Source organism: Myxocyprinus asiaticus, chromosome 28 (genome assembly GCF_019703515.2).
Source record: "Myxocyprinus asiaticus isolate MX2 ecotype Aquarium Trade chromosome 28, UBuf_Myxa_2, whole genome shotgun sequence".
Taxonomy (NCBI): Eukaryota; Metazoa; Chordata; class Actinopteri; order Cypriniformes; family Catostomidae; genus Myxocyprinus; species Myxocyprinus asiaticus.
This window is the reverse complement of record NC_059371.1, coordinates 9,014,172-9,029,993: the sequence shown is the minus strand read 5'-3', so window position 1 is coordinate 9,029,993 and position 15,822 is coordinate 9,014,172. Positions and strand designations below refer to the sequence as shown.

At 39.2% G+C, this 15,822-nt stretch overlaps 1 protein-coding gene across 1 annotated transcript in view; it reads left to right on the top strand.

Annotated features, from left to right (window-relative positions):
• Positions 1-15,822, top strand: part of LOC127419295 (troponin T, cardiac muscle-like) — a gene marked incomplete at its 5' end in the record, with an annotated part of 39,174 nt that overhangs the window by 15,720 nt on the left and 7,632 nt on the right. Inside the window, 6 exons of the mRNA XM_051660594.1 lie at positions 74-98; positions 214-277; positions 1,093-1,209; positions 1,614-1,691; positions 1,802-1,906; positions 3,345-3,454. Of these exons, the coding sequence (XP_051516554.1) occupies positions 74-98; positions 214-277; positions 1,093-1,209; positions 1,614-1,691; positions 1,802-1,906; positions 3,345-3,454 (499 nt within the window). The remainder of the gene's footprint in view (positions 1-73; positions 99-213; positions 278-1,092; positions 1,210-1,613; positions 1,692-1,801; positions 1,907-3,344; positions 3,455-15,822) is intronic.

Sequence of the window (15,822 nt, the reverse complement as noted above, 5' to 3'; positions counted from 1 at the left end):
CACATGTAAAATCCTCATGTGATGGTATGGATATGAAATTGACTTCTGATTTTTTGTTAATTTCATTTTTCAGAGGAGGCCAAACCTAAATTCCAAAAGTAAGTTTAGATCCATGGTCCCTTGGATTTGATTTGTTTTGAAAAATCATTACCCATCCAGTAATTTCTTTTTGTTTCATATAAAATTATAAAACTGCAAAATTGGATTTTTCAGACCTTTTATGCTGCCAAACCTAGTGCCCCCAAAGATTCCAGATGGAGAAAAAGTTGATTTTGATGTGAGTATGAAGCAAAGTAATAGGATTTCTACTGACACCCCAGACACTGTAAAATGTTGAATAACCTTGCTTATGTTATGTCACATTTGACATTTCACTTTTATGAATAATGCCTTCAGTTTTGCGAAACTCAACATATTTTCCAACATTCTTAAGGCTAAACCCATTACCCCATATAAGTTTTATGAATATAAATTGGATATTTTTTTTAATAATTCATATAATTCCAACATAAAAACCAAAACTTAATCAGTTTAAATGTAAATGTATTTTGCAGATCAAGTTGTAGGCACAATGAACATTATAAATTCTATTTTCTTTTTTCTTCCACAAGTATTAAATTTGAACGTTGCACAGGGAGTTGAAATATTATAATGCTATGTTTTGGTAGATTTTCTTTTTTTTTTCCAACACCAAAATTAATTCAGGGGCTTGCTTTGTTTAATTAGTTTTGGTGTAAAAATAATTAATTAATTAATTAATTAATTTAGGTTAATTAGATAAAAAAAAAAAGATAATTTTGTGAACATTTTCCACATTTGACTTATTTTAAACAGGCAAGTAACAGAAACGCTGCACCACTTGAAAACTCAGTGCCATCTTGACATCTTGATACCAACCTCACATGGATTCTAAGACTTATAAAAGGAATGAATTGTATGAATGCATCAAAATATGTTACTGAATACAGACTTAAAATTTTTAGATGCAAGTTACTGACTTGTCAGATGCATGACACTTGAAGTTTGTGTGGCAAATTGTCAAAGATACAGTCTCAAAGGTCAAACTTGTTTTTTCTTCCATTGTAAGCACAGGATATCCATCGTAAGCGCATGGAGAAAGACCTGAATGAGCTGCAGACACTGATCGAAGCTCACTTTGAAAGCCGTAAGAAAGAGGAGGAAGAACTTATCAACCTTACAGACAGGATTGTGAGTGAACAATGCTGTCCCAGTACACCTAAAATTCTTATTATTATGCAATCACATGGCTGGCCTTGTTATAACTGGACTATTTTCTAAAAACCAAATCAGCAAAAACTGAAAAAAGAAAGAAAAAAAAAGAAAGAAAAAAAAAAAGACTGTGTACGTGACAGATATGACTGTGAGGTCAAATATGCGACCCAAACTCAAAACATTCAAGTATCATGGCTGGGTTAATTAGTAGTCAGCTAAAGTCTGAATATAACTCAGAAAGACTCATGAGACAAGTGTCAAATCAATCAAGGTTTTCATTTTGCAGAATAAACATAGAAACATTTCTTGTTGAGTGATTTCTTGAGTGATTTCTCAGTGCAAGTCTTTTAAAAGTTTCACTCATGTAACTAATTCCACAGGAAAAACGACGTTCCGAGCATGCTGAACAACAAAGGATCCATAGCGAACGTGAGAAGGAACGACATAAGCGTGTGGAGGTGAGTGGAAAACTATTGCACGTGCTGAAATTCCCTGCTACATCAGACTGAAGGAAGCAAACGGGAAATAATCGGCTTTGCAAAAACTTTTCCTGTTTTGAAATGTCCAGGAGGAAAGAGCTCGAAAAGAAGAGGAAGCCAAGAAAAGGGCAGAGGATGATGCCAAGAAGAAGAAAACACTCACCAGTTTGCATTTTGGCGGTTATATTCAGAAGGTGAGAGCTGCGATGCTCTGAGATAAAACACTGTGGGTCAAAATCACAAAAAGTTGCCTACTTTCTGCATTTTAAGAGCTGATTCAGGTGCCTGGATTGATCACAGTGGTGGAGAGAGGCTGTATAGAGGTGGCATAGCCAAGGGTGGGCCCGGGCCTACCCAAATTAGACCCAGGCCCACCCAGAATATTAGAGATTAAGTCAAGTAATTTTTATTTGTATAGCGCTTTTCACAACACACATCATTTCAAAGCAGCTTTACAGAAAATCATGCTTTAACAGAAAATGAAACTGTAATATCTATAAATTCTTAAGCTCCGTACACACATGCAGCGACTTTATCACTTGATGTCACTATTTTCTGTACTGTGAAGTTGCCAGTGGGCGTCCCTACTGTTGTCGCTCTGACGTTATTGGTGGACTGCACATCTGGCCATATCTTTTGAAAATATGGTCACAGATGAGGCATTTTGCTAGTAAAATTCAGATTTTATTATAATTTGACAAGGAATAATTTTTCTTGTCCTTAAAAATGCACATTCTGCAGGGGAGAGTGTTTTTATATTAACTACAGCAGGGCTTAATGCATCATAACATTAATAAGAGGAACAAACTATCAATGTACGAATCAAACTCTCTCAGACTGCCGACAATTTATTTTCCATGCATCATTTTTTTTAAAATATCAATGTATGTGGTTACAGACAATCATATAAAACAGTGAAATCGCTCACAGAAACTTATCTGTCTTGTCTGCACTCGTCCCATGTCTCACAGTTGGAGTTGGCATAAGTTCAACCTTTGCAGTCCATTGTAAAATACTGAAGTGATGTCTGGCTGGCACCGGCTGCATTTAGTCATTATCACTCAGAGACATATAGCAGTGGTGTCTGACACCAAGCAGGAACGGAGCTGGATCTGGCCAGCTCTGGTAACCTCGGGATATGGAAACAAATAGAATAATATTAGCATAGATGCCATTCAATTTATTGCAGATTTATAGATTATGAGAAATGTTTCTGGTTCCGACAGACATAACTAAAGCAGCCTAATTGTGAGCTGATGGATACATTAGGTGTATGCCTGGCTAAATAGATGAGTCTTTAGTCTACGCAGGTTACTTTACCTCCTGAACGAGTGCGCACCAGAGTCCGAGTTGCTTTCACATTCACGTGAATTGCGCTACAGTTCCATTGCAGTAATGTAGGGAGGTTTAGTAACACTCTGTGGAGATAATCTGGTATTCCAACTCATCTCCAAGCAAAACCCTATAAATGTATAGTAATATAATTATCAATGACAACTGAACTTTGAAATATGGAATTGTGGGTAACAACTGCATTTTACCACTTTTTACAATGTTGTAACCTTTTTAATTATTTTGCACTGTCCCACAAAATCCTCACAAGCGTTCAAAATCTGTGATGTTGCTCTGCAGACGGAGAAACGGGGTGGAAAGAAACAAACTGAGAGAGAGAAGAAAAAGAAGATTCTGAGTGATCGCCGCAAACCTCTGGACATCGACATTGCCAACGACTCTGCTCTCAGGTTAATGGAGTGTAACCCAGATGTAAAATCAGAGTAAATTATATTCTAAGTTATAAGCTTAAAACTAACTAAAGTGCATATTTAACTAAAATATGTGAAGAAACTAAAGACAACTGTGCTGTTAGGAATTTATAGCAGCAAAAGTCTGAAAAATAGAAAAGATTATTTTAATCTTAAACTAAAGCTCTAGAAAAAGAGAAAAATACTTACTTGAGAGTGAATCTTGATGTCTAATCGAGATAAAGCAGAGTGATGAAGTCATTTATTTCACTGTTCATCCGGATAAAACCTGGAAGAAGGTTTAGTTAATTATCGAGGAAATCGGCCAGTTTTTGTATATATGTGTTTTGTTCGAGTTGGACCATTTTTTCAACAAGGATAGTGAACATTTCATCGTGGATGCTTCTGCACAAACTTTCTGGAATGTTTGATGGCGAGCCAAAAACCCAAGAGTCTTATCTGAACTGTGAATATCTTCTGTTTGTGGATTTTCCGAATAATCTTCAATTCATCTCTACTTTGAATTCATTTAACAACGAAATGGTCGAGGTATTTGTGAATCTGGACAGTTATTGAATGTTATTTAGTACATTTGGTAATTCAGTTGATTATTGTTTGTTTAACTGTATAATTGTTTATTTGAATTGTATAGGTAATTAATAGGTAACTGTAATTTTATTTGTTCGGTTTTATTTATACTTTATTGAATTTATTGGGAAAAAAGAGTTACGAAAGAGTTAAATTTGATAATAGATAGGAATTAAAATTGATAAAATATTTTATTCACTTCAAATAAACAAAATAGGCGTAATTAGATTAGATTAACAAAATTTTAAGAGTAGGAATATTGAATTTAAATATCAAATTACATTTATTGTATTTTATCTAAGATTTATTTGATGTATTGTTTATTGTTTTATCTGTGACGTTTCTGTTATTCAAATTATTCAATATATATCAGTTATTTCACTAAAGTCAGCTGTTGAGTGTGTATGTGTACCTTTTGCCTCCTTTACGTACCTGGTTATCTTCTGATTGGCCCAACTCTTTGCTGCCCTGGGTGCTACCCATACTACGTGCATGCCACCCGTTACAAGAGTCATACAAAATTTTTCTATAAGAGCCAATTTAGGCAGATTTAAGTGTTAAAATAATTTTATTCTTGTGACACTCTGGCCATGTACTGTATAAACTGCAACAAAATAAGGTTGTCACTCCTCTTCTGAGTGCTTAATTTTATATTATACACACAGAGTTCAGTTATTTACAGGAGTGACACCTGCATTCTACAACAAAATCAACTCTCCAAAAATTAGGTAGTCAACCAATTTTTAATTACATCCACACATAGGTCAATGACCCAAGAATATCAGATTATAAAAAGGATAAATCTTTATGTTTTTAGAAACATAAACATCTCAGTTACTCACATAACCTGTGGAAGGAATGAGACGCTGTGTCAGAAGCTGACGCTATGGGAGCACCTCCCATGGGGCATTGACTTTGAAACCATATACCATCACGCAAATTTGACTGGCTGGTGATGCTCGGCACTACACCCTTTGCTGACATTTTCATGGGCATACAGGCCCTGCTCACACCAGAGCATCAAGCAGCATGGCTTTGTAGCTGTTACTCAGATCTGACAAATTTATGCAAATGTGGCATTCAGTGGACACCATAGATCTGCCAATGGCCTATGCAATGGTCTTGGTAGCCCGGAGTCTAGGCCATAACCAACAGTGTGGATGTGAGCCTACTTGGCTTTGGTGGATGCACTGGCTTAGATTTTCACGCCATTGTGGAAGAGGAGAGGCATTAATGGGCCACTACTGTCTCTTCGACTGGGGGAGAAAGAATGTCCCCGGACTGTGTAATACATTACTCTGCCGACTTGGTAAGAACCATTCATCTAGCAAAAAGCGCTCTGGTACATCAGGCAAGGGCAACTCAAGTTAAAGTCTCTCAACCGCCTAAGTGAGAAGCTTGATCCTCGTGGGCATACATGCCAGAGCCCAGCATCACAACATTGGATTTTCCAACTCAAGGAAGGAAAGTGCATCTTTCAGTCCCTTAACAGTGTAAAATCAGTAGCGTGGCAAAGTTACACAGTGTCTTGTTCCTTCCTTTCAGGGAACTAAGGTTATATGAGTAACCGAGACGTTCTCTTTCAAGAAGGTAACTTCTACGCTGTGTCAGAACGCTGTGCTACTGGTGCAGTGCTCACTAGCCAACAGGGTGGCATTGCTATAGCCACCCCTTCATATTGAAAAATAGGAAGGAACGTGAGGAACAATAAAACAACGGCTCAATGCTGAGACAGAAACACTAGCCATACCTGGTAGTGATCCAATGTCTTAACACATTTTCTTGTGAAAATGGATGGCAACAGAGAGAAATCACCGGGCCAAGGACTTTTATACAATGACACTAGCCAACAGTGTAGTGAAACATTGTCTACATGCTCTCATTCACACCAGTGGGAATAGAGAGACCACAACCCCCCTCATTCTGTCTCTATCTATCGTCAAAAAAAGTCATGTTTACTTGCTTAACCTCCGTTCCCTGATGGAGGGAATGAGACTTTGTGTCAATGTAGTGACAATAGGGGTCACTCTCGAGAGCCCTAAACACCTCTGATCTTTGATAAAAGGCCAATGAAAATTGGCGAGTTGTATTTGCATGCCACTCCCCTGGACATACGGGTATAAAAGGAGCTGGCGTGCAACCACTCATTCAGATTTTATGCTGAGGAGCCGAGACAAGGTCCAGTCATTTCAGCGGGTAGTTCAGCGTTGTGGCAGGAGGGACACAACGTCTCGTTCCCTCTATCAGGGTCACTCACTGTCACTCACTGGACGTTGTGTCGATGTAGTGACACTAGGGGTCCCTATACAAAATGCCGCAACTGGCTGAACTGTGTTACGTGAACTGGCGGTGTGTGACGGGCAGACAACTGTGTGGCTCGTAGCCAGTGCACCAGGCCGACACATAACCTCCCCCAACATAGTTATGAGTGTCGAACGGCCCTTTGGGGACAAGTCGACTACCCAAAAGATAGAGACAGGCTAGCCCAGTCCTGGCCTCTTTTCCTCTTCTTTTTTCCCACTCCCTAAAAAAAAGGGGGAATATCCGACTGGGCCGACCAGGTCTAGTCGGGGGATAGTGAGGGCGGGGGAGTTGAGAAATCGGAACCGGGCAGTAAAAGGTGCCTCCCACGATTTTGTCAGCTCCTCATGCACTTTCGGGAAGAAAGGCACTGGATTAGGGCGTGGCTGCTTTGAGCGGTGCCGCGAGCCCAGGAACCAATCATCGAGCCGCGAGGGTTCGGGGGAGAGTGGAGGGTTCCACTCTAGCCCGACGCTCGCGGCCACCCGGGAAAGCATGTCTGTCATTTCCGCATCAGCCTGTGACTGGGCAATCGTCCCCGAAGGGGGGAGCCCAGCTGAGGCTTCTGCATCCAACTGTACAAGCCCACTCTCCGATGCTGCGCTCGAGAGCTCATCAGCTTCGCCGACTCCGAACAAGAGTTCTAACTCGCCGTAAGTCGAGCCGGCGGACTCATCCGGAAGCCCGATAGGGGCAGATGAGCGTGCTGGGGAATGGGAGGTTCGTGGGGGGATACCCAGCGGAGGCGGTCCCATTGGGGTCCCCAAATCGCCCCCAGTGCTAGCCGCGCTGGCCTCATACCCGTAGGTAGAAGGACCAAGGCGGGGAGCCGCTGGGGTGGCTTGCTTTCTTACGACATTGCCATGGTCATGTTCTTGCAGTGAGTACGTGAACCATCCACGAACGCTGTCTCCACGTGGGTCGCGCCCAGACACGAAAGACAGCTATCGTGACCGTCTGAAGTTGAGAGGTAACGACCGCAACCAGGAATAACACACAAATGGAAAGGCATCTTTAAAAAGATGCGTCTTTAAAAAGACGTTCTGTGTGTGCCGCTCTTTTAGAGAAATATACTCTTTTAGGAAAATATACTCTCTTTTTTCTGCCGAAGCGCCCAGGGGCGTTCTCTGCAGTGCACCAGTGCAGAGGAGGGAGAAGCCGCTGATATGCGGCGTCAGATCTAGCAGAGGTGAATGAACAGTCAGCTCAGTAAACATCGAACTTTTGGCTCCGAAGAGAAAATCGGAATGAGTGGTTGCACCCCAGCTCCTTTTATACCCGTATGTCCGGGGGAGTGGCATTGCAAATACCACTCGCCAATTTTAATTGGCCTTTTATCAAAGACCAGAGGTGTCTCGGGCTCCCAAGAGTGACCCCTATTGTCACTACATCGACACAACGTCAAGTGAGTGACAGATAGGGAACAATAATGTTCAACTGGAAAATTAAAATCTCCACTATACCGTGGCTACAGAACATAACAGTGGTTAACAGAACATATTAATAAGACAGACAAGTAGCTGTTTTTATAAACAAATTCAATACATTTTCACAACTGTGTAGCCCAATCACGTCCTTTTTAAACAATTACAGATCATGATTAGTGAATTAATGCCTTACAACTGCACTACATCCCTGCCTGTGCATGACACTACTTGTAAACATATATATATATATACATATTACATACATATTCATATATGGGTATATCTACATATTTGTGTGTATATACTGTGTATAAGTATATTAGGTATATATCAAAATGTATTGAGTTTTAAAAAGTACAGAGTTAATTGATTTGATTAAAAAAATGTGTTGCCTGCTCTCTGATACTTCTTCTGAGATTCACCTTGTCCAGCATGATATAGATGTTGTGGATTTGATTAAAGAATTTTGTTGCCTGTTCACTGATACTTTTTCTCAGATGCATCTTGTCAAGCATGATATAGATGTTGGGGATTTGATTAAATAATTGTTTTGGCTGTTATCTGATACTTTCTAAGACGCAGCTTGTCCATTATGATATAGATGTTGGGGAAGCGGTGCATGTTCATCAACGTTTCTACCGTGTCCCGTTAGAGAAACAAAAACATCTTACCTCTGAGGTACAATATCTTCTTGACAATGACATCGTTGAGCTGTCGTCCTCCAGTTGGGCGTCCCCATGTTTGTTGGCAAATAAATGTATAAGCGGATGGTACTTTCCATTTTTGTACGGACAACCGGAAAGTTAATGCTTTGACTAAACCCGTTTAGTTTCTGTTGCCTTGAATAGGGGATTGCGTTGATCAAGTTGGTGGTGCCTTGTATATGAGTGAATTTGACTTGCTGAAAGGTTCACTGGCAAGTTCCGCTAAGTGCTCCGGAAGTATCTACTTTTATAACTCCAGAAGGGTTATTTTTGTACAAGGTTATGAATTTCGGTTTACGAAATACCCTGGTGACATTCCAACGCCTTATGAATCAGGTTGTCATTGGTTTGGAGGGATGCTACGTATACTTTGATGATGTAGTGGGGTTTAGTGACACATGGGAATAGCATATGCAATGAATTTGTGTGCTTTTTGTTCATTTGTCTCAGGCACGTAAATTTGGCGAAGTGTGAGTTCGCCAATGTTACTGTAATGTACCTGGGAAAAATAGTAGGCCAGGGGAAAGTATGACCAATCTGTGCTAAAGTTCAAGCCATTGATTTGTATCCACCTCCTTCTACCAAGTAGTATTTAATGCGGTTTTAGGCATGATTGGATTCTACTGCCAATTTTGTAAAAACTTCTCAACTGTTGTTGCGCCTTTGACCGATTTGCTTGTCTTCAGTTTATATAGTACCAACAGAATTATTCCATTATCGAAAAAGAGGCTCTTGAATTGATTTTGGCTATACAACATTTTGATAGTGGCCCACAGTGTCAGTGGAGGTGCCATGTGAATTCGACTAGTGGAAGCAATGTATTTTTCATATGACCAAATTGTAAATCTGTATTTGTTTAATCCTTGTTTGACTTGGGTCAACCCATTGGGTTGTTTTAAGGGGATGGGCTTGCTTTTTAGCCAATTGGAACCTCTCAGTGAAAGCATCAATAGCGTCACCGAAGAGGCCCTGTGTCAGCAGCAGGACGTCTTTGTCCCTATCACTCAGATCTGACAAATTTAGCCAGATGTGGCATTTAGTGGACTCCATAGATCTGCCGATGGCCTGTGCAGTGGTCTCGGTAGCCTGGAGCGACACATCTGTGGTGCGACACAGCTCTTGAAGGGGATCGGGTTCTGATCCATTCTCAACCAAGTCCTTCAGCAGCAGTGGCGGGCTATGCATTTAAAGTCTAGGCCTTCAGTGTGATTCATGCCATTAAGAAAACACAGTTTCACAATGAATAAGACACCCTATGCCTTTAGGCATCATACATTATGTCACAGCTAACTAATAATACCAATTGACATTTTAAAAACACGTCCATGCATGAAAGCCAGAACTTGAAAGGACACTTAATGCTCAAGCAAGCCTAATTTTAACTGCAGCATGATTGTTCTGTGAAATGAACGTCTCCTGAACAGACATTCAAAAATCATAATTTTTCATATGAATCTACCAAGGAGGTCTATAATACCTGGAAAAATCTATCTAATAATATTTGCGATTTAAATGTTGCTAGGCAATAAATTTCATTTCGTCAGGGTACACGGATATGCTGCGTTCCATTCAAGTTGGATGTGGGATATTCCTACTTGATATCTCTGACCATAAATGCATTCCATTCCCTGATGTTCGGAACTGCAACGCTCCCATTAGCTTAGCAGGGGTTTGACTCTCATTAGAGATGTCTCCTCGCAACCCAAATGATAAACAATGCTGCAGCGCTAGCATTTGTGCTACAGCTGTACAATTATCAAAATAGATTATAATGTTTTATACACCTGTTTCTGCAGGCATTTGTTAAACAAGCTTCAATATCATGTAATGTGGAAACAAACTCATTTATCGATATTACTTAATAAAGTGAATGTTTATCACTTACATATTTGTATATCTTCCTGAGTGTCGACATGTTTGTGTGACATCATGCCCCTGCATCTCAGTGAAATCGGAGTTGAGAATTTCTGCACGAGCCTATAAGTTGTAATTCTGTCTTAAAGATGCATTCCATTGCACTTTTCCTAGTAGGAAGTTGTAAAATCTGACTTTCCGAGTTGAATGGAACACAACACTACTTTTCAAAACTTGATCCGACACTGAATTCTCAAGTAGCCTAATTTACACTTAGAAAACTCCTGATGTTGCTATAACAATGCAAAAAGCACTTACCAATTTGCTTGAAGTGAAAATCAGTCCTCCTTTCCTGTCTAATAAATTAAGCAATCACACGGTCATGCAGAACAACTTTTTAAATCCATAAGACTCTCTTTCTCAATGGCTATAGCCGCAGTGACAGCCGACTCGTCAGCAAGGTCTCGCGCTCTTCGCTTTCAAATTACATCACATAAGCGTGATTGCGTCACTCAAGGCCAGCTAGAAGGCCTCCACCGGGACATATCCTAAAGATCACACCCACCAAGAACAAATAAATAAATCTGATTGGCTGATGAATCTGACAGTCTGACTTTAGTTGCCCATTCATTTGCACTGTTGAGGGATTCTGTGGAAATTCTGAAGGCCTGAGGGGGTGGAGCTCAGACTCAGCTGCTTTGGCTAACGAGCATCGTTTCGGGCATGCGATTTGTGAAACAGTTGTCACACTTTGCTTGTAAGCATCAAGGGATAAATTCTGACTGGATAAACTTTTCGTTTTTCTCTATTTGTTTGTAGATTAATTAAGAGTGGAAAGCAATTAAAAATACATTTATTTATTTGGAAGGTTAGTCCAGCAGAGAAGGCTTTGCTGGCCCTGAGAATTCACCACTGTTCAGCAGATATACCTGGTAGGCCTGTAACACCACAATGGTGTGTAGAGCCTCACCAGCCTGACCTGCTGAAGTATAGGCCTTACCCAACAGTGTGGATGTGAGTCTACATGGCATGGGTGGATGCATTGGCTTAGATTTCCACAGCAGTGTTGAAGAGAAGAGGCATTAATTGGCCACTACTGTCTCTTCGTCTAAGGGAAGCTGTGTATATCCTCTAAGCTTGGCATGGTCCAAGGATGTGAAGGCTGCTTTACCTGAGACAAAAGTTCTCACCAAATACAATGAGCACCATGTCTTCACCAGCTAGTCATGCTTCTTCAGAAAGAATGGCTCGGGCCATGTAATATGTGATTATGCCGGCTCGGTAAGAACAATTAATCCAGCCAAGAGCGCTGTTTCTTCTTCAGAACTCTGTTTCTGAAGCAGATACTGTGCTGTATTTCACCGTTAGATGGGTTATATGGACACTCTGCTCATCAACTGAGCATATATGGAGGATCAGAGGGATGCAAGGCTAGTGCTGGTGACAAATCCTCTTTAAAATCTTCATACTCTGAGTCTCGTCCTTGTGCCCCTCCTTCATGTGGTCCCTCAGTAGGCAAAGGAGGGAGGGGGACCAGCTTCCATTTTCTCAATGAAAGCAAGCCAAGAGTGCAGCATGACTATTAGCTGACCAGGTGCAGATAAACAGCAAAGCATTGTGTTTAAGGTTCCAGAGCTTGAAGAATGTCTATGCTGCTCTGAAAGAGGAACATTCTATGGAAGGATGCTGGGCTCTGGCATATATTCCTAATGACTTCAGCATAGGGTGGAGCACCAAGCATCACCAGCCAATCAAACTGACATGATGGTAAAGGATTTCAATGTCAGTGCCCTCTGGAAGGTGCTCCCATAGTGTCACCTTCTGACACAGCATTGAAGTTACATTTTTGAAAGGGAACTTTGTATTCATGTTGGTTTCAGACATTTCTGAAACACATTTCAAAATTTTTCTACATAAAAAGAATTAGAAAAAAAGAATTTTTTATTCTAAAAATGTCACTATCAAGTAAAAATGTTCTAAAATTTCATTGCACCTTAAAAACACCCTGAGTCCACACAAAGTCAGCACTATTTTCAAAAAGTCTTCAAACATATTTTCAAAGGTAAATATATATATATATATATATATATATATATATATATATATATATATATATATATATATATATATATTAATAATAAATATCATAATATATCATATTATGACAATATGATATATATATATCATATTGTCATAATTATCAAGAACTTTTCACATTTGGTTGACCTGAACAAAATGTTACTTTTTATAAAAAAAAGTATTCAAAGGGGTCCTCTCTATTTTTTATTTTTATTTTTATGACTTACCATTAATAATATTTTCAAACATAACTGCTCAAAAGATGTAAATACTTCTTTAAGCAGAATAATAACAAAAGAAGAAATTATTCATGATATAAGTAAAGAAAAAAAAAGATAATACAAACCTACTCTATGCCAAAATTTTATTTTTCAAGAATTTCAGCTTTTAATGAGACTTTAATTAAATTATTAATTTATTGATTCATTTTTACTATCTCCAGACAGTTAAACCACTTAGACATTTTTTGAAAATATAAAAATTACTTTTAATTCTGAAATATAAATATATTAATATTCATCATAAACAAGATGTTTTGAAGTCATTTTTGTTACCTTTATAATGTAAATAAAAAATAAAAAATAAAAAATAAAAAAAATAAAAGTAAATAATAATAAAAAAAGACTCCTTGAAAGCATATGAAGTTGGATGGAACACAACATTACCCTGTCATCTGATGTCAGGATGGTTTGATCACATCAAGTGCTCTAGAGGTCTTGTTTCAAAAATATATACTTCCCTTTTAGAAATGCAATGCAAAGATGGGAGATGAATTAGAAGCTGGGCTTTGATCAGATTAGTCTACAGTATGGTCAAACTTCACGTAATTTGAGTCACCAGCTGATCCATTTTAAAACCATTCATAGAGCTTATGCTACACCATACAAATGATGCAGAATAGGTTTAATAATATATCCTAATTGTTCTATGTGTCAAAAGGTTACAGTTGGCACTGTAAATTATATGTTTTGGGATTGTTCAATTATAATGAATCTTTGAACTAAAGTTTGAAGTACTTTGAAAGAGTTGACTGGGATTATTACTACTCCGGACCCTTGCCTGTGTCTGTTGAATGATAACTCTTCCCTGAATCTGGGATTTATGGACAAATGAACACTTTTCTCTTGTTTCACTGCTGCAAAGAAGACTATATTCGAACTTTGGCTGGGGACTAATGCAAATGCACTAAGACTTTGTTAATGAATATGCAGTGTGCAGTTAATTTAAAAAGTTCTATGGCTTTAATGACATAGTGTGGGCCTGGTTAGAGGTCTCAGAGGCTATCTGGTTTGCCTTACTGAATGAAAAGACAAGATTTATTAATTTTGAAAGGTTTTTATTTACACTTCTTTTTCCTGTACTGTATATAGGCTAAGGCTACTGTACATGTGCTGATCAATACATGTAGCAATTATAAGTTGTTCTAACAGTCTAACCAGGGGTTAATGACCGGCCTATTAACGTTTGCTTATACATCTCTCATTATGCCATATTGTCACCAAATATTGGATTCAATCTTTATGTCAACTTGCTTTCTTTCAATTAGCATAGGTTTTGTATTTCTATTTGGAACTTATTGATTATAGGTCTCATTGACCTGAGCTTATGCACCTCTGTTTTTGAGTGAAAAAAGCATTATTTGTGGATAATTTTGGCAATATTGTATGAAAGCATTCTGTACAATTTATCACAAAAGTGTTCTTTAATGTTTAACCATAAAGTTTTTTTTTTATATATATGCTTTATTTAGTATAAAATGGCACAAAGTCACACTTTGATCTGCCATTGAAAATTAATGGGGGAGATCAAAAATGAGACAAAAATTGAGTGTTCAGGAGCATGTTCATCATGTTCATGTTCACATATGTGCATGTGTGCTTGCAAACATAAAGGACTTGGACCTCTGCACACGCACATACACACACACATGTGCACTAGCACACACATGCTTACGTACACACACAAACTCTTTTGAGTATTACATGCTTTCTTTTTCACAGAGATTAATTTTATCCTACCCTGAACTGCATCCAACATCCATCCAACCATCCAACATTACCACACACACACACACACACATGCACACAAAGACACACATACTCACGTACACGCACAAACTCTTTGAATATTACATGCTTTCTTACATGTACGTGTTCACATATGTGCATGTGTGCTTGCAAACTTAAAGGCCTCAGATCTGTGCACGTGCACACACACACACACACACACACACACACACACACACACACACACACACACACATGTGCAAACACACTCATGCTCACATATATGCACAAACTCTTTGAGTATTACATGCTTTCTTACATGCTGGTGTTCACATATGTGCATGTGTGCTTACAAACATAAAGGCCTCGGACCTGTGCACACGCACATACACACACACACACACGCACGTACACACATACTCACGTACACACACAAACTCTTACATGCTTTCTTTTTCACAGAGATGAACTTTATCCTACCCTGAACTGCATCCAACATCCATTCATCCATCCAACATTACCACACACACACACCTGCGCACTAACACACACATGCGCGCGCGAACACACACACAAACACATACATACTCACGTACATGCACAAATTCTTTTTGAGTATTACATGCTTTCGTACATGTTCGTGTTTACATATGTGCATGTGTGCTTGCAAACAAAAGGCCTCGGATCTGTGCACGTGCACATACACACACACATGCCCACGCACACGCAAACACACACATGCTCAAATACATGCACAAAGTCTTTGAATATTACATGCTTTCTTACATGTTCATGTTTACATATGTACATGTGTGCTTGCAAACATAAAGGCCTCGGATCTGTGCACGTGCACATACACACGCACATGCCAACGCACACACAAACACACACAAACTCTTTGAATATTATATGCTTTCTTACATGTTCATGTTCGCATATGAGCATGTGTGCTTGCAAACATAAAGGCCTCAGATCTGTGCATGCACACACACACACGCGCGCACACAAATACACACGCTCACGAATACGCACAAATTCTTTGCGTATTACATGCTTTCTTACATGTTCGTGTTCACATGTGCATATGTGCTTGCAGACATAAAGGCCTCGGATCTGTGCTCGTGCACATACACACACACATGCCCACGTATATGCACAAATTCTTTGAATTTTACATGTTTTCTTACATGTTCGTGTTCACATATGTACATGTGTGCTTGCAAACATAAAGGCCTCAGATCTGTGCACGTGCACATACACACACATGCACACACACACACAAACACACTCATGCTCACGTATATGCACAAACCCTTTGAGTATTACATTGTAACAGATCTCCAGGTTCGGGTATGGAAAAGGAGGAGACGGGGAGCAGTGACACGCTTTAGGTAGCGCTTTTATTTCTC